Source organism: Carassius auratus, unplaced genomic scaffold (assembly GCF_003368295.1).
Source record: "Carassius auratus strain Wakin unplaced genomic scaffold, ASM336829v1 scaf_tig00004404, whole genome shotgun sequence".
NCBI lineage: Eukaryota > Metazoa > Chordata > Actinopteri > Cypriniformes > Cyprinidae > Carassius > Carassius auratus.
Window position 1 is genome coordinate 1 of NW_020523595.1, and position 20,329 is coordinate 20,329.

A 20,329-nucleotide genomic window follows, 5' to 3' on the forward strand; every position below is an offset into this window, starting at 1 on the left:
CTGCAGTGACCTTTAGTATCACCTTCAGAATTGACAGGAAGCAACATAAAATATTATATATCTATATATTTATATGTTTACATATAATAAATGTAAGCATATAAATTTGTGGCCTAGTGGTTAGACAAGTGGTTAGAATCCTAACCCTAAGGTTTGGGATCGAGTTCTTGGGCTGGCAACAGCACGATGAAGTGCCCTTGAGAAAGGCATCGAACCCCAACTGCTCCCCGGGGTGTTCCACTTGAAATAAATTATGATTCCTTTTCATTATAGCTTAGGTGTAATCAGTGATATTCTATTAAAAAAAAAAAAATGATGAAGTTACATTTGAGGGTCTCTAAAAAAGAATACAAAGAGTAATTTAAAGTCTATTTAAACACCTTTTCCAATAGACTACTTAAACTTCTTATTTGTTATATCTGTTCTGTTTATAATATATCAGCTCATTTGTATTTAAGGGCGTTTAAAGCTCTAACTGATAAGGATTATAATCGTTCAAATCAATTCTCATCCAGACGAACCATGTCTAGTGCAAAGTGATGCGGGCCGTAAGGAAAATAAGGATCTCAGCTTCTGACTATATATATATATTATATATATATATATTATATATATATATATATATAATACAACAATTCCTTCACATTATATGAAAGCTAAACGACCGTAATTGAACGACGTCGCCTCGCATATCGAGCAAATACCAACCCAGTTCTACAAAGCGTTCATGGGCCAACATCACACAATAGAGACGCGCTCGCGTGCTTCCATTGGCGCGCTCCCGTTCTGCGCATTTAGCAAGTAGAACGTTCATTGCGGTTTTAAACACATTTAAACAGATCTACATATTGACCGTTAACTTCATGCGTCATAGAGCATCCTTCTCGGCCTGTTCTTGGTGGATACAAAGTAACGTTTCCCGTGCTGTGCCAGGAACTGGGACACAGAAATCCATGAATCGATTAAGAATTGGCTCGAGGTGCTGCCAAATAATGCTCTCATTTTTGCGCAGGACAGTTTTGTGTGAAAATGAACGTCGGATTAAATCTCGTACGTTCCCTTTAGCGATTTATAATTGCCAAAACGACTCTGATGAACCTCTAATAAACGCAAAATCTTATAAACAAATTTCCACAAGCCGTTACAAATTGTAACGTTACTGCAGAAGCATCTGGTATGTGGCACTTACTTTGGCGGGGCTTTTGTTTTTGATGGACATCTGGCATTGCTTTTTGCAGTAATTGATATCGCCCAGTTGGTTGTCAAACAGATCAGTTGATGCCGCCGCCAACGCCACCAGAATCAGGGAGACGAGCGCGTGAACGCCGCGCACCCTGCCGCCGAGCTGGAGACATCCTTTTGTGTTTAGTTTTTTCTCAGGTTTCGGTGCACTGGCGCGTCTGCGGGGCTCGGTGCCTCTCTACCTGTCCCTGCCGTCTCCGCTTCGGATCGGGCTCTATGTCAGCCTCGTGCCTTTGATGCGCCGTGGCGTCACTCCTCACATCATCACGCACGCGCTGCGCGTCTCCGGCCAATGCATTGCATTGCAGTATAAAAGAGAGGTTAGAAAAAACAGCGAAAAACACGTAGGCCTACTTTAATGTAAATAAAAACAACTCAAATGTCTCATTTATACCACATGAAATAAAATTTTAATGGGGATGACTGTAAAAATCTTATTCTGCCAGCAATTAAACTAAAATGTATTTATTTATTTATTTTTTTACAAATGAATAGTAATAAACTCCTTAAAATAGCGTTTATATGTGTACTGGTTATCAACCTGTGGTTATATATATATATGTTAATGTTAAATAATAAGATCATATACTATTGCAATGATAGCATAACAATAATGTACGAATTTATTTCCTCTATATATATATATATATTATATATATATATATATATATATATATATATATATATATATATATATATATATATATATATAAATTGTGCATACGCGCCTATTCTTACATTTTTATTCCTATTTTTTCTCATAATTGCCCTCATTTGGAAAATAAAAGTTTGGTATGTTACTTAATTGTTTGAAACTGAGCAATCCAAAACTGTGACCAGGAATAAAACACATACCCGACACATTTATAGAAAAAAGTACAGTTTGTTTTATTAATACCTCCTGGGTAGGACTGAATTAATTAAATCTCTGAAGTCTAATACACATTCATAAAAATAAAAATGTATTTATGGTTATGAGAAATGTTATTAAAGAATCTCTAAATTATAGTGTATCCTAACTAATCAGGCATTACGCAATTCTTTGTAAAGTAGCATTGGGTGTAGAGATGCATTTCACAAAACAGACCATTATAAACTTTACGATGTAGACCAAAAATAGGCTAACCGTGTGTATTGGCTAAAGAACAAACTTTAGATAAAAAACAGTGGCCTATGTGAGAAATACAAAAAGGAATGTTTTTGGGAAGGGTTCATTTCATTATTTTCTGTCGTGTCCAAATTAGTATACAAAAAAAGAAAAGAAAACACTAGCTGCAGATGCGCTACTAATAATGACTTGTGGCTGTGTGGGAAGACATGGGAGGAGCTTCAGAAGAATCAACTTTTTCAGATTTTGAGGCGTGCGCTGTGTTGATTCTTCTCCAAAATTGAGAGTGAAGGTGAATCTGAACGTCCTCTCCGCATAATGGTGCTTTCCAGAACCAGCAATGAATTTTACGAAGCTTTCTGGTGATTAGGGCTTTAAATGTTCAGCAATTTATGTGAGGGAGAATGGATTATGCGTGCGCGCGCTCCCATCAGCATGACAAGAATCGCGTTGAGAGCGCGCGCGTCAGACAAATGACAATGTTGGTCATGTTGTTTTTTGTTGCGCTTCTTCCATATGCGCTCACAGCACGTAAGTACAATTTCAGATAATTTTTAAAGTTTACTTTAAAGTAAAGCCATTTTAGAAGATACTTCATGTTCATTTGAAGCTTGTGTTGGAGGTGTTTATGTTTTCATTTTCATCTCTACTCACGTTTATGTCAGTCATTTCGTCTTAGTTTACGGTAAAATTCAATAGTTAAGAAGGATTTATTAATTTTAGCTGTGGTAACTTGTCGTTAGCAATAGCTTTCATCAAAAAGAAAGAGAATGACAGAAATGTTATGAATACTTCCTATACTGTTTGAAAGGCGACCTTATAACCGTCTACAGCAGAAATAGTAAATTGCATTTGAAATAAACTATTGGAAAGTAATGTAAATGTGTGTAAAGCCATGCTATATTAAGTAATATATATATATATATATATATATATATATATATATATATATATATATAGGATAATAACTGTATTTTAATTAACAGAAAAACCTGAAGTAGCTCGTCCTCGAGTGCAATAGCCTATTGCTTTTATGAAACAGTCACTACATGATAAAATTAATAAAGACACTAATTTAAAAAGCATATTCATTAACTTAGGTATCCTTCGTCTAGAAAATATAGTCCGACATAATATAATATTGCTATGAAAAAAATACATAATTTAATATTATTGTCAATATAATTGTTCATTCACTGATTTCATTGGTCAGTCTCTCAATGCTAAAGCATCCAATAAGGTCTTTCCTAATAAGTACAGTACCATAGTTTATAAATTAATTATTCAGTCTTGTTTCCCAACTCTTCAATGTTCAATGGCACATGTTAAAGAGCTTGTCCGCCTCCCACCAGGAGCAGAAATGATCTGCATCAACACTTGGTTTCCCCGAAGGCCAGTAGTAGCTCTTCAAATCCAGCCATCGTCCCTCTGAACATTTGTCTTAAACATGAATAAATATGAGCTCTGCGGACACACAAGAAGCATATTTACAAGATGGAAAACCACTTAAGTTACTGAAAAATGACCCTGTGTGACCTTTCCAACTGCGGTCATAAATCCAGTTGTAAAAGTGCTGGAATCATGAAGTCTCCTCTTTTTCTGACCCCCAGACTTGGCTGTCATAAACCCCCAGGACCCAGTGCTTCACATCGGGTCGAGCTTGACTGCGGTGTGCACCATTGGTGCCGAGCTGGAAATAACAGCTAGATCCTTGTACTGGACGCTGAATGGAAGACGCTTGGCTAGAAACACTTATAGGGTCCTGAGCCCGACCGAATCCAGCGTCACACTCCATCAACTCAATGGCTCCTTACAGCGGTCAGGAGACAATCTGGTTTGTCACAGAAGTAATGGAGAAGTGTTGGCAGGATCGTGTCTTTATGTCGGCTGTGAGTCTGTGAATATTTCTGGCTTATATTAATCGCTTTTTTTTTTTTTTTTGCCATGTGTTTCTGAATACTAAGGCCATACTTTATTTTTATTTTAATTTGACATATAGTGCCCCCTGAGGAACCTCTCAACCTGACATGTTGGTCACGAAACACCAAGGATCTCAGCTGCAGATGGAGTCCGGGTGGTCAAGGAGAGACGTTCATCAACACTAAATATATCCTCAAGTACAAACTAAAGTGAGATTTTGACAAAAAATAATAATCATCATCATCATACCAACACCTGTTTTGCAAGAATCCCTTTTAATATTCAACTTTTCCATTTTAATAACCGTCTAGATGGTACGGTAAAGAGAAAGACTGTGAGGACTACACGGGACAGCCGTATACATGCTACGTTCCTCGAGACCTTGCCATTTTTACACCATATGAAATCTGGGTGGAGGCGTCCAATCAGCTCGGCTCTTCCACTTCTGATGTCATCACTTTAGACATTTTAGATGTAGGTGAGTAAGACTGAAAAGTGCTAGTTTGATGGAAAATGGTGTCGAGATCAAGGTGACTTGGGATAACGTCACGCTTACTAACTTGCACATAAATTCAAGAAAAAAAAACCATCTGAACATCTCGCATATGGTGCGCACACACTCGTCTGAGAATAGATTTTTACAGACTGTAAAAACACTTTTCCAACAGCTGAAACTTTTCCAAAAGGCAACTCGTGAAAATAGTACTGTAAAAGTCAATGGGCAGCGGAAAGTCTGTTGTCAATTGGTTAAAATTTCTAATCAAATGACTAATTTGACATACCAATGCATTAATCGAATTAATCACAATTAAACTATATCCATCAATCAGCACTTTTTGCTGAGAAAAGCAAATATATTCCATTACTACATCTTCATTTCCTCATCTTCTGAAACAATAAGCTCCGTGATTGGCTTTGCCCTAAAGGCAAGCTTGATTACAAAACGTAGCAGTGGAGCACGTCCATTTCAAACAACAAAAGAAACGGGAAATTGCCGTAGTAATGGCAAAATATCATCGAGCTAATGAGCGCAGATGAAGGTTTATTGGGAGGTTCAATTACAAGAACATAGTCTTTGAAGTGAAAGAAAGAATAGTTTAACGGCTACTAACTTTTATTGGGTTTAATCAACAGCTTTGAAAATGCCTTTCGTACAGTGTTAGTTAATGTGAAATATTTCATTCAGTAACCACAGATCCGCCTCCTGATGTCCTTGTGAGCCGCGTTGGAGATCTGGAAGATCAGTTAAGTGTACGTTGGGGCAGTCCTCCCGCCCTGAAAGACTACCTGTTTCAGGCCAAGTACCAGATACGATACCGTGTGGAGGACAGCGATGAATGGAAGGTATTGCTGGAATGGTTTAGTCCAGAGGAGTTCAAATCTTGCTCCTTGAGGGTCAACATAAACTCCAATCTGCCTCAACACACCTGTCTGGAAATAGCTGGTAATCTTGAAGACCTTGATTAGCTGGTTCAGGTATGTTTAATTGGTGTAGGAGCCAAACACTCTTAAAAATAAAGCTTCCAAAAGAGGGTCTTCACAGCAATGACAGAAGAACCATTTTGGGTTCCCAAGGAAGAGTACAGAGCAAGTTTAATTTAATAGAAAATTTAATCTAAAGCAGGGATGTCCAATACTGCTCCTGAAGGTCCACCAGCCAGAAAAGTTTAGCTCCAGTCCTAATTAAACATACCTGAACCAGTTAATCAAGTTCTTCAGTAGAAACTTCCAAGCAGGTACAGTTACAATCGAAATTACTCAACCCTTCAGAGACTGCAGTACTTTACAAATACAAGCTTTTCTGAAGATCCAGAATAGAATTAAAATTGCATCTATAACAGTTCACTGGCATATTAAAAGTGATATTGTCAATATATAATTTTTAGTAATACTGTTATGTCATAATTATTCAACCCCTATTCAACATTGCTGTTTTTAAATCACTTATTTGCATAGTGGGGAATAAAGCAGTCTCAAAACACAATTAAGCCTTTAGAAACTCTATTAAAAACAGAATTAGCTTGCGCAGTTACACATACATACAGTTAGCCCATGCATGTGCTGAAGTTGAGTAGCAAAAATGTCAACAGAGATCTCACAAAAGCTAAAGAGAATAAATATTGTATTACTTTAGAAAGGCTAAGGCTATACGTAGGCAGATTTCTAAGACATTAAAAGTTACTAGAGAGACAGTTCCCAGCCTTATTTCTTAGCTTAAAGTGTGTTGTGCCAGAAGACCTTTGAGGTTGTGGAAGAAAAAGCACAATATCATAAAACGTTTAATCAGAGCAACTGAAAAATTTGCAATGTTAATCCAAAGACTTGCAAGATGACCCGATGAAAGGAGGAAAACCATTGCAATGCAGTGTGTAAGACGAACATTAGACAAGTACAGTATGGCCTTCATGTTGAGACATCTTGATGAATACCACTCATGATCAAGTAGAACAAAAGGCAGACTTGAACTTGATTCCTCCTGGAGCTCTGGAGGAATGTTTTATGGAGTGATGTGACCAAACTGGAACTTTTTAGACCCATGGATCAACGGTATATCTGCTGCAAAAAAGGCAAAGCTCATAAGCAGAAGAACACCATCTCCATCATCAAACTTGGAGGTGGATCAGTCCTGTTATGGGGTTTCTTTACTGTAGCAGGAAGTAGAAAACATGACAGTATGAAGGAAATCATGGATTCTTTGAAGTATCAGGCCATTTTGTCAAGAACTGTGATGCCTTTGTTGCAAAGACTGAAGCTGATGATCAATGGACTTTCCTGCAGGACAGTCATCCCAAAGTACACATCCAAATCTACTTCTGCTTGGTTCAGGGATCAGTCATAGAATGTACTTGAGTGATCTGTTCAGTCTCCAGGCTTAATTCTCATTGCAAATATCTGGTTGAATTTAAAGAAAGCAGTGGTCAATGTGAAAACCAAAGATTATCAGTGATCTGGAAAGTTTTTCAGGCGATGAATGGGTTAATACTGTAGTAGAGAGGTGACAGAAGCTTCTAAGCACTTACAGACAGTGCTTATTGGTGATTTTAAAGAATAAAACATTCTGCACAAAATTTGAGTTTTGGGGGGTTGAATAATTTTGAACATAAATGTTTAGAGCCAATTTGAATTTAATCATGATTCATCAGTGTTCCATTCTCATAATCACTCAAAAGTGTATGAACAAACTTTCTCTAATACTTTACTGATGCCTTTGTTAAATTGTTTTCATAAAATTTTATTCACCGCAGCAAAATGCCTTGCAGGTCAAAGGGGTTGAATAATTTTGATTGGAACTGTATATTGAAGCTAAACTCTAAGATGATGCAGGAAAGTGGCCCTCCAGGAGCAGAATTTCAAATGACAGTTTCACCCCAAAATTAACATTCTGTTATTGTTTAATCAGCCTCATGTGATTCTACATAAGTTTCTTTCTTCCGTGGAACACAAAATTACATTTTTAAGGAATCTCCTGGCCACTCCTTTCTGAACCCTAAATGATGACTGACCCCCTCTTAAAGGTATTCCATATGACTTGTGCACATTATTGTAAGCCTTTTGAAGTCATATGATAGCTTTTTTGATTGACCGATTCATTTAATTACCGACTAATCCAGTTCTCACATTGAACTCACTGACGTAAGGATCCAGCAGTTAACTTCTCACTAGAGAGGAAGATTATCTTTGAAACTCTGATATGATTTCAAACTCTTCTTTTCAGAAACCCAATGTACGGTTTCAGAAGGCTTGGAATATAATAGAATTAGATGGACCATCATTTTGATGTTGTTTCAAACCTGTATACCTATTATAGCTTTGGAATGACATGAAGGTGGGAAAAATGACAGAGTTTACATTGTGAACAGCTCTCCCCAATATAATGACTGGTGCACATACTTCGATTATTATTCTTAGTTTTTATTTTCTATTTCCCATGAGGTCATAGATGATGCTGGGAACCAGACGTCTTGTCGGTTAGCGGGTCTCAGGGCCGGTACAGTGTATTTCGTCCAGGTACGCTGCAACCCGATAGGCGTCTACGGCTCGAAGAAAGCAGGTATTTGGAGCGACTGGAGCCACTCGACTGCCGCATCGACACCTGGCATCGGTGAGTTGCATCAAAATGCAATAATGCAATGTCCCTTCACATTAGGCTAATTAGATACAATCCATTTGTGAACACTGAAAAAATATCAAGCTACTTGATAAAGATTCTATTTAGAACTATTTAGAGGACAACTGGTTACTTATCTGGGGTTTTTTTCAGACAGGTCACATATTGGCTCATGCGATTCAAAGCCAAGCGAGCACAACTCAACGCTACGAAAGGAGCTCAAGCAGTTTTTCGGCTGGATGCGCAAACACTCATACGGCTGTACGGACGTCAGCATCAAACTCTACGACCAATGGCGCGTCTGGCTACAGAAAGCCCAGAAAACACACGACCAGGTCAGTAAGGAACAAGCGTACCTCCTTCTTAACACATATCAAGATAACGAATCATTACTGCTGGCACACATGATATAGGGCCTGTGTGGGAAAAAAAGAAAGAAGCATTTTGCTGTTTTATGTGACCCACAAAAAGAGAAACCAAAAGATCTGTTTCTTCTTTTGATCAATAGGCAAACATTTGATTGCGTGTACTAATAGCGAAGCATCATATAATCTTCAGACGTTCCCACAACAGAGAGGGACCGGCCAGTCAAAGTAACTAGCTGGAATGCTTATAAATTCCTTTTAGTTTAGACTGCGCAGCAAAGCTTCAGCTGCGATGCAACAGAGTCGAGAAGTCTTGTGTGGCGTTTTCGAACGCTAACCAACATCCGCTGCACGCTCTCTGAACCGATTCAGTGGTTACTGTTGCTTTGGCATTGACGATTGTTGGGAAACTTAGGTCGCTTTATTAGTCACACTGTCCTTTGAAGAACACTGCCACAAAAATGGCTGGTATCAATTATGCTTCTCTCTCCCCATACATCAACTCATCACATTCACTTGTAAATGCCAGTGTCTTCTCTTTCAGGTACTACAAAGTGGTAAATCATAGTGAAACTCTAAAGAAGAGCTTGGGAGAGTTTGCGGGGGCCTGGGACGACAAGGTTTTTATCACTCTCCAGTGCTTGGGACTCTCATTTGGATGAGCCAAGACTCTCCGAAGGAATCCGCAAGGAGCCTGTCATTTGGCGACATGATCTACTGTTTGCCTCCTGCTGTAGTCTCCATCAGATACGTCAAAGGAAGCGCTTTTGTCTCAGACGTGCTATTTATAAGGACATTAAAATATAAAGAAAACTCCAAATTACGATAAAGCATAAAATGTTTATTTACTTTCTCACTCTTATTGACTTTTCATTCAAACAAAAGGACCTTTGCAAATGACAGATTTGAACTAAATGTAGCAAATTTGTAAGCAACAACAACAAAAAGAGAGCATTTAAATATTGTTGAATAAATGACGACAAACTTTTCATTTCATTTTTAGTGTGCTGTCCCTTTAATTGGTACAAAGTTTAAACAATTTAATTAGTATTGGAAATGCAATTGTTTGTCCTCTGTGTTCAAAAACATCATGTAAATACTGTATCATTATGTATAAATATTTTTGTCTGTATAAATGTCTTCAATATATTTAAGGAATTTTCATGTATTTTGTAACACATTAGCGTTTGCTGAATATTATTATGCACACAATAATGAACATTGTGTCGGTTTAGCAAACAAAACGTCATAAGCTATTCTCAATGTATACAAAATAATGGAATAAAAGATGCTCAAGCCTGCATCAGCAGCAGCAATGCACTCTGTCTATACAACACTTGAGACAGCGATCGATACCTTAGATGAAGGGAGAGTTCATAGAGGATCTGAATCAGTCTCGGCCTCCTCGGAGGCATACTTGAAGTCTTGCAGAATCTCACTCAAAGCGGCTGTATTCTTTATGATACTGGCAGTGATGGAGAGAAACAGAAAGAGTTTTATCATTCATTCGGATGTTTAGAAGAACAATAGGTTTTAATCATTAACCTGATATACCAAGTACTGTACATCAAAACCAGGATGAAACATTACAAAATGATGTAAGAAAGTTTTTGTTTTATCCAGCTGTATTTACTCCGTTAATAACATCCAAAAGAAAGATACAGTATAATACCAACATATCAGAAAATAAATAAATAAAAAACTGATTTGGAAAAGGGATCACCCCCCTTTCAGGTGTAGCTAATCACCTTCTCAATTACTATAATACTAATTTCATCAAAGTACAAAACTAACATCAAAAGTGCAAAAAAAACAGTCATAAATATATATTGACACACAAAATGACCACCAAATGCAATGACTTGACTTGAAGACTGCAGTCCACAAACAGTCACCATCAAATTTAGATGAACTTCGGCAGTTCTGCTAAGAAGAGCGTTCAAATATTGCAAAGTCTAGATATGCAAAGTTGATAGAGACATATCTCAACAGACTAAAGGCTGTGATTAAAGCAAAAGGTGGTTCAACAAAATACTGACACAATGGGATGAACCTTTTTCCAACTCAGTGATTCTGTATTTAGTTTATTTTTTCTTTCTGAAATGTTGGTCTTCATTTCAAACTGCAAAGAAACAAAATGTGATTATGGGGTGATTCTCTTCTATTCCCACTGTAAATAAAACACATCAAAATAAATTGCAAATTAATATTTAAAATAGATTTGGAATGCAATTGTGTTCCCAGTAGTTTTACTCAATTTACTTGTCAATGTCAGGGGTGTAAGAAAAAAACATACACACATATATCATTTAATTTTTTATTACAGATGAATAAGAAATAGATAATAATTGCCCCAAAATACTAATAAATATTTTATATAAAATAATACATGGACTTAAATATAAATTACAAGTTCACATTAAAAAGTACATTTTAAATATATATATATATTAGGGGTGTAACGATACGCGTATTCGTATTGAACCGTTCGGTACGACGCTTTCGGTTCGGTACGCGGTACGCATTATGTATACCGAACGGTTCGTTGGACTAATTCATTATATTAAAAAAAAAAAAAAAAAAAAAAAAAAGAGAAATATAATGATATGCGTTCAACAAGGTAGCCCAATAACCCAAACAACGTAACAGGCAACGCCCCTGACACTCCAGAAGAAGAAAAAAACACCATCTTATATGTTTATGTTAGGCTACTCAGCAGGCGCTTGCTCACTCAGTACGCGCTGAAGGCTCGTTGCAAAATAGCCAATGCGTTTAACAGACTAGAAATGAGAAGATCCTCCAATAACCAACAGGTCTGGTGTTTGGGTGCACTTTGGATTCCCTTTAAGCTATAATGGTGATGGCAAGAGAGTGGTGGATAAAAAAACAACGGTATGTCGCATCTGCAACATGACAGGGTACACCAGCGGGAATACAAAAAAAAAAAAAAAAAACACCAGCGGGAATATCTGGGATATATTTGCGTCAGTACTATCTGGGAAAAGACGAAAAAAGGAGAAACATGCGCAGCAAACTATCCCTGCAGCATTTAGACACTATAGCTTACAGGGAATCCAACCCAAACACCAGACCTGTTGGTTATTTTAGGATCTTATATTTCTGGTCTGTTAAAGGCATTCGACATTTTGCAACGAGCCTTCAGCGCGTGCTGAGTGAGCGAGCGCCTTAGGGGCCGTTCACATATCATGCCTAAAAACGCATGGAAAACGCTAAGCGCGTCTTTCTCCTCCGTTCCAAAGCGCTCGGGCAGAAGCGCTCATGAGGCGTCTGTCTTTGCTAAGCAACAATGACGTGCTCTCTCCATGAGACGCGGAAATTTCAGCGAAGGATAAATGGATTTGCAGCTCTAAAAATCGCTTGCAGTAGCTCTGCTACTGAATTTATTTCAAAATTGCAATCCATATACAACTATGATCAGCTGATCCTTCATCTTGGCTGAGCTCTCAACGTTGTTACGGGAAAGGATGAAGCTGATTGGTTGGTTCTTGTCACATGACCCGCGGTGCGCTTGCGGCATTCTGAAAAGTTGAGATGTTTTTACATTTTGCTGTATCTAAAACGTATCGAACCGAACCGAACCGAACCGTGACATCAGTGTATCGTATCGAACCGAACCGTGAATTTTGTTAACCGTTACACCCCTAATATATATATATATATATATATATATATATATATATATATATATATATATATATATATATATATATATATATATATATATATATATACAGTTGCACTTTCTCTTGGAAATCCTCATCTTCTGGGTGATCCTGGGCATTCATTGGGCATTTATTTCTAGCCATTTATTATTCCTAAATGTGATTATATGATACAAGCTGAGTATTCAAAACTAACTAACCATGTCGCTGAAACTGTGTTCTCGGTGTTTTCGTAGCTTGGCTGATAAATGTACTGAACAGCAACATGTGTATCGTTTCATGTAGCCACGCTGTTGCTCTCACTTCCTGTTTGGGTTTGCGTAATACAACGTCATGTGACGTCACCTAACCGTTTGCATACTAAGACAAAACTCATAAAAAGTCTTAAGTTTTTACCTAATATTGTTTGTGACCAAGCAAAAAGAGGCATACTTTCTTGAAATGATAATATAATATATAATACAGTTTTTCATGTATTCATTATCATAAAAACAAAATTATTTATATTTATAAAAATCTATAATTTTAGGAAGGCTAATATTGAATGTATGACGCTAAATGGCCACTAGGGGGCGTCAGTGTCCTGTAAAACCCTTTCTCGCGCTTCCATATCGAAATGAATTCACATCAGGTTGAATTTTTTTTTTTTAAAGCCATACTTTTATTATGCAACTAAGTATGTAAGAAACATCTGAGTTTAATGATATTTAGTTTAAATAACCAAAATTAATTTTAACACATGCATTAAAATAATGCTTAAATACTAAGTGCTTCGCGAGGGGTGGATGGAAATCAGTTTTAATGCTGAAATATGAGCAATCGGAACTAAAGGCGGATAAATAAGGCCAAGCCAAGAGGGATTTTCTTTACACGTGGAGAGGAGCTCAAAAAATTAGTTGCACGGACTCAACACTTGGGATAGAAGTAGTAATTATTTGTGGAATATACGCCGGAGAGATTCAACACAAAACAAACGAGGGACATAATGAGAGTGCTACATGTGCACCACAATTCCTGGACTTTATGGACCGTGTTCATGTGTGTCACGTAGATGCCTTGGAAGGGATTTTCTCATGCCTTGAGACTTAAATTGCCTCTGGCCTCGCTGAACTATAATGCCAACCACCTTATATCGCACACATTTAGGCATGCTATTAAACTCAAGGACCTTGAGCTGCCCGGGTTTATTTGGGCATGAATGTAATGCGTCAGAGAGTCACCTTCTCATCGTTTAAGGTCACTGGAACCAAATTAACTGGATTTGTGTAAGTAGTCTAGACAACTTAGATTCAAAAGAGGTGAAAAACACTTTAAGGATTAGGTTAATTATGATTAATTGTATAACAGCTTTTTCCTGACCTTTGTCTTGACATGTGTCTGAGAAAGTGTTATGTTTTCATTGCATTGACCCCCAAAATTGGGTTTTATGCAGCCTCTTTCTTCTAAGCGTAAAGGCCTACACACACCAAACATTTAAACATATCACCAACAAAAGGTCTGACACGTCTCCTCTTGCTCGTGCTGATAACCTGTCCTACAACTCCCAATTTTGTCTGGTAGATATCGAGAGTTTTGATAGGGTGAGATTGCTCTTTTTTTGTGTGTGTGTAATCGGTTTCATAGGACTTTCCATCATTTGTCACATTCAGCATCATTCAAGGTACACACAAGATTGACAAGGTGTCTCTGTAATAGGACAGTCTCGCTCTTTCCTTTTCTCCTTTTCTGCATGTGTCTTCTTAGCAGTTTTTACGGAGGTCATTTCAAAGGAGGTAGTATGGCGTGGAATTTATCAGCCTCTTTCACTGTCTCACGAACGCATACACACATAAACACATGCTGAACAATTGCCAATCGCAAAACAGCTCCAGTGCCAGTGAAAGTCTATGACTATTATGAACCAGGTGAGATTGGACCATATTGCTCCATACAAAATCGTATCGTGGTGGCACCATAGTGTAGTGCTGGTATTTGATTTGATGGTAATACCATGGTTCTTTGGTATATGAATATGGTAATCATTTGTACTATGGTATTTCAAAGAATAACAGGGTATTATTTTGGTAACATCTTCAAGAAGACCGTAAAATCATGGATGCTTTGTAAGTTTAAGGAACATAAGAGTCAGAAATATTGTAATTATGAGCCCATGGATTGCTGAACTATTGATTTACACTTGGAGAAACTCCGAATTTTAGATTACATATGAGTTATCAGTGTCCTGAGGGTGAGTTTGAATCCTATCAGAAAGTAAGTTTGTTTTGATTGGTAAAGAATAAAAGTAATTTTAATTATACATGCTGCATTTCACAGATTTTAAAGGTGCATTGTAGGTCTACAGTAATTTAGTCATTCCCCTTTCAAAAATTCTTAGATACTATGTACAATTCAAATTTAGTTATTTGGTTCAATAGGAAATTACCTACTGTTTTTTTCAGGCTACTTCAGTGTTATTTTTCAGTCTTCCGAATGTGACATTTGAAATAACACTTTGGTGCATTGTTCATAACCAGTTATTTTTATTTGAAAAATCCAATAATAATAATAATAAAAAAAAACAAATACCCGGACAACACGTTTTTCTGTTGAGTTACACATAACAACAAACAGGTGGTGTACCAGTGTAGTTCAGTTTGTGAGTAAATTACTCGTACAAAAAATTTTTTTCTGAAAAATGCCTCATAAAAGGCCAAGCTAAACAGCCCCTTCATTTACTTTCACTACTTTTCACAATCAAGTTATTTGTCTTTTGAATGACATGAATTTTGCACAAGGCAATTTTGTTAATTGACTTTGTGTGTTTGTGTATGCAGTATTTGAAGCCACTCATTTCTACAACATGAGCGAGAGCAGTCCACTAGCACGAGAACTATGTGACGGCACCACATGCAATGAAGTGGAAAGCTCCAGCAATCACTGGACAGGTACATCTTTGTCTTCTAGTATATCTACTTCGAATATCAAATACTTCATATTTAATGACTCTTTCACTCTTCCCCTCCAGGCTTTGTGCAAGGCAGCCAGTGCAACGACAATTTTGATTGTCCGGAAGAGGAACACTACGAGTGATGTATGTGTTATCATGACTGTGGCTATGATGGCGAGCCTGTGTGTGGTTCTGATGACCAAATCTACCAAAACCAGGGCCAGATGGAGGTTTCCGCCTGCAGGAACGGCACACGGATTGAGCAGATGCCCTTCAGCCACCGTCCACAGAGTAAGCTCTACAACCTCCCTGCAAATTGATACCATAGATGTTTAGACTCTTCTTTTTTTTACGCAACTTAAGGACCCAAGCTTTGTAAACCTGTACCGTTTCATTACGAAACTCGTTTTCATCAAGATATATGCCATGTGATCTTGAAACCCATCAACAGTTTTTATTGTGCATCACTAAAAAATATGTATCCTAAAAATGTATATAATTGTGGTATCAGTTTTTATAAAGATACATTTGTAAATGTAAAGCATAATTTGATTTATTCCAGGATCGTTGGTGCTCTTACTAAAAATTCGGAAGGAAAAATGACACCGCTTATTAGTGTTATTCAGTTTGTGAATGTTCATCAGAAAATAATTTTCCAGTAAGCTTTTATCTCATTTTTCTGACACTAAAATTGTTTAGTAAGAATATTAATGTTAAATGTTTATTTTTTATTACCATGTATTGTAAATCCATATAAATATCATTAAATATGTTTAGTGAAAACATTGTGAAAATGGCTGAAGCAATAGATAACAAAATATCAGACCATGTGACATCACAAGTGCAAACATATAAGACTTAAACTCTGAGCAACTAAAGTATCTGTTTCCTTGGTAAAGTACTGCATTGAACTTTAATTTGACATGTTTATGTGTGCATTGTCATCCAACAGTGGAGGTGGCCGAAGAAGATCGAGAATGTCCTACAGGAGAAGAACCAGAACAGGAACTTATACTCATTCCTGCAGGTATCATCATCTCCTCCTCTTTTTTTTAACACATCTGGATCGGTGACCTGCAGGTGTGAGCATGTGCCACACATGGACAGGTGTTGAAGAGTTCAGCAATCAGATGCTACATGCATATCAGCCCAGACTACATTAATGCTTGGATAATTAGTATCCCAGCCTCCTGTTCATCACCTCGCACTTTCCCGTATAGGTAAAAATACTACAGCATTGATTTCCAAAAGGTTACATTAAAATGTTTACTTATCAAATCCAGCCAACTTTTACTCACGGTGTTGTTTTTGGGCTGAGAAAATGCATCATAGGGCTGTGGTTATTGGGGTTCCTCAAGGTTATGGTTTTAGTCCGCTTTTATTTATTTATTTAAGTTTCCTTTACCTACAGTAGGTGCCTCCTGTTTATATGTTTATATGAATTTGCAGTTCTTTTTTGCTTGAGGTAATTACCAAGTTTGTTTGTGACCTATCTGTATCAATGATTGAGGTGACTTCTCGGATTTGCCATTTGTAAATCTGTTTGGAAAACTCGCACCATTACCTGTGTAGAAGAAATACGTGTTTTGGAAATCTGTCAGAGCATTTCCTTGACACAAATTCAGCTTAGTCCTAGATCAGAAATGTGTTTGAAACCGAATTCTAATTTACAATGATGTCTTATTTTGACCTAAACTCAAAAATAACTGGAAAAAAAGAACATTTATTCTACTCTTCTATTAGCTTCGTTTTATTTATATGGATGGATATTGTAATGATGTTGAAAGATAATATGAAAAATAAGTATAACTTCAGTTTCAGGTATAATTCCAAACTGCAAGAAAGACATTTATTATCCTTAATGATTAAGTGGTGCTGAGCAGCGGTGTTAACAAAAACCCATAAACTAGGATTTGTCTCTTTTTTTAGAATTTACGGACATTTCTACTGTAAAGCCTTACAAACATTCTCTATGGAAAGATAAATGAGTTAAGACATCCAAACTGTGAATTTTTTTTTTACATTAGAGATACATTTACACACTTGGTCTATTGAAACATATGAGCACCCCTTTCAGGCCATTTTGTAAATGTATTCTTTTTCTATCAGTCATGTAGTCTGGCAATGCTAGCTATATTTATTTAAAAAATATATATATTTTTTTACCAATTTGATTAATAACAACTACAAACACGATACTTAAATTCCACAAACATGTTTTTAGAAAAAAGTAAAACGGGCCTAAAACATACACTTGAGGGACACCACAGCCAAACAAAAAAAACGTATCTTGATTTCCAGAAAAAAATATCTAAGTCTTTGAAACAAATCAAACAAAGCTTTTGTCGAAGATGGCAAATTGTTTTGCAACATGTGATTTATATTTAATAGGTGGGGAGGAGCCAGGTTCTGGAGCTGAGGTGTCCTACTATTCTTACAAGTATTCCCCAGAGAGTGAGGAAAAAAAAGTGTCTATAGGAGAAGAAGAGGTGGCAGACACCACACAGCTTCTGGGTGGACATATCCTCACAGTGGACACAAAGGACTCACTTGAGCGATGGTGAGATACAACCCATTTATCGCAGTCATTTAAAGGACTATTCTTCCAAAAAACATCTTCACATTGTAAAACATCATATTTTTTCAAATACGTGTATAATAAGCATCCATATTTTGTCTGTTTCTCTGCTGCCTCTACAACAGAGACCCCTGGCTGCCAGCAAATGCAGGAGCTCCACATTTTACATTCTCTGCGAATATGTTTATGTATAAGAAGGGCTGGGAAAAATAGGGATACCCGGTCAGTTGTGATGAGATGACAGCTCTGAGTGTGTATGGAAAGAGAGATAATATCAGTTCTTCTTTCTTTTATTTTTTAAAATTCATTTCCATAGCAGACACTGACTATGCATCCATGCTAAATGAAAATTGGCTCATATGAAATCTGCACTTTTAAACAGAATGTCTCTAATGCGACTATTTAAGTTCACGGAGTAATTTGGTTTAATTAAATGTTAAGTTACCAATAAGTGTTTCTTACTCTTAAGTCCCATTTAACATACTTTTACTCTATTTAAATTCCCCTAAAATCAATGCAGATTTGCCAAATGGCCTATGTCATTTGGAAAATCACATAAAATGAACCATCAATATCACATTTATAAAAAAAAAAAAAGTCAGTGTGAATAAACTATTGCTATGCTTGAATTGCAATTTGCATTGTTTGTTCTATATAATATGCAAAATTAGTATAAGGGCATACCAAATATATACTAAAAATACCATATGTATATTTTGAGTGGAAATTTCTAAGTATTTTAGGACACATTGCTTACAATCAGTAATACTGGAGAATTTGGTTTGTGATTATTCTCCAATGTGTAAAGACCGTATACCACAACCGTAAAAAGTATATACTATGCAAATGCTTAGCATATGCATACAATAAGTAGTATTTCAAAGTGCTCTTAATCTCCCAATTCTAACTATTTTTCGCACAATTGCAAGTTATAAAATTCTGATTTTACATCTCACAGGTTATGCTCACCCTAATGTATGCATGAAAACCCTTAATATACTTTGGGCTTTATTATTGCAGAGCAGTCTTATGTATTCACAATACTACTGTATATACAGTACTAAAAGTACATACACTTATGCTAAAGTTGCTTTTAAACAGTTTTGAGAGAATCTATTGTTCCTGGTTAACTGCTTGAGCTTCTTCAAAGCTCTCTGACACTTGTTTGAAGGTCCAGGCAGAACATTGACCCCATGTATTTCTGTCCACTGGGTCAGCTTGTGAGACTTCAGCTCCAGTTACCTTAGGATTGTTAATGTTTGATGTTTATTTGATGGTCAGTGAAGTGGTGAACATGTTCACCTATCATGCCTCCATTCATTTTAATAGCTCTCCCAGAGTTTCTTACAATGCATATCAGATCGGAATATTGTGCATACTCACTTACATGTCCTTCAGAAGTTCCCATCTTCTCAAATGTCGAGGGCCTTTTCTATGCTGGTTTGCAGGGAGGGGTCCCAGCTGCTGGTCTCCTTAGTGACCCATGCTTGATGGTCCATCTCTGCTCAGCTGAACAGAGTAAAGACATGAAAGAGAAAGGAAAGCGAGAGGAGGAATTCTCTGATGGATATAATGTTACATGACAATGAAGTGATGACAACTTTTGTGCTTCTGTCTCTCAAACACATTTGTAATATTTAGAGGACATCTTATTTAGTTCAGCTAGGAAGAAGGTCCTACTAACCATAGCTTCAGCTTTGTACATGGATGTTTTGAAGATCTACCCATACTCGTGGTTTTGCAAAGTAGCTGCTTGCGTTTTTAAATTCCCTGAAACTGATTTTGCAGGAAACATTCTGTAGATTTCTAGAATGGTTATACCTCCAGTCCCAAATGCAATCTTGACTTGAACTGTGTTTGAAAGAAGTATCAGCATGTGTGGAATCAAACTGGTCCTCAAACATTTGTGGGCTGATGTTATGGCAGTATCAGAGAAGATGCACTGTCAGTCCTCCACTCCAGGAAAAACCATCAGGCCACTGGGATGAGCTCACATTCCTGCTGGGCTGCATCTAGAGGGTGTGGATCTTCTCAACAGCTGCCTGCCAAAAACTGCATCACTGCATATTTCTGATAACAAGTAGGGAAGTGCATATGTTGTGTGTGCATGACTGCATTATGACGGCTGTGTTTTCCAGTCTTGTTTACAGGGCCTGGTCAATACATCCTTCCACCGACTATTGGCTTTGTAGGCCATGATTTCACCAGTCAACAAGTCCCACTCCTTCCATGGCAGGATGACTAACAACAGTGAGTTTATATGTACTTACAGTGAAATAAGAAAACTCCGTAGGAAATAAAAATATAACAGCTGGAGTCTTTCTAGCTCATTTTATGCCAGGAATGTACAAATCAGCAATGATGACATTTTCACTAAAATCATTGATGAAGTTGTATTT

General features: G+C 37.1%; 1 protein-coding gene and 1 pseudogene across 1 annotated transcript; both read left to right on the top strand.

Moving 5' to 3' along the window:
- The first annotated feature begins 2,578 nt into the window (after positions 1–2,578).
- On the top strand, positions 2,579–10,044 carry LOC113070463 (cytokine receptor-like factor 1). Its single transcript, XM_026243747.1, has 8 exons — positions 2,579–2,881; positions 3,961–4,239; positions 4,350–4,479; positions 4,582–4,748; positions 5,457–5,614; positions 8,204–8,372; positions 8,532–8,713; positions 9,288–10,044. The coding sequence occupies exons 1-8, from the start codon at positions 2,755–2,757 to the stop codon at positions 9,309–9,311; spliced, it is 1,236 nt and encodes a 411-aa protein (XP_026099532.1). The 5' UTR covers positions 2,579–2,754; the 3' UTR covers positions 9,312–10,044.
- A 4,228-nt stretch (positions 10,045–14,272) lies between these two features.
- On the top strand, positions 14,273–18,526 carry LOC113070462 (C3 and PZP-like alpha-2-macroglobulin domain-containing protein 8; annotated as a pseudogene).
- Positions 18,527–20,329: the final 1,803 nt, after the last annotated feature.

Excerpts from the sequence above, each read along its gene's own strand:
- LOC113070463 (XM_026243747.1), top strand. The coding sequence starts at position 2,755 with ATGGATTATGCGTGCGCGCGCTCCCATCAGCATGACAAGAATCGCGTT. Across the intron at positions 4,240-4,349 it reads ATCGTGTCTTTATGTCGGCT|TGCCCCCTGAGGAACCTCTC; the intron begins GTGAGTCTGTGA and ends TTTGACATATAG. Across the intron at positions 8,714-9,287 it reads CCCAGAAAACACACGACCAG|GTACTACAAAGTGGTAAATC; the intron begins GTCAGTAAGGAA and ends CTTCTCTTTCAG.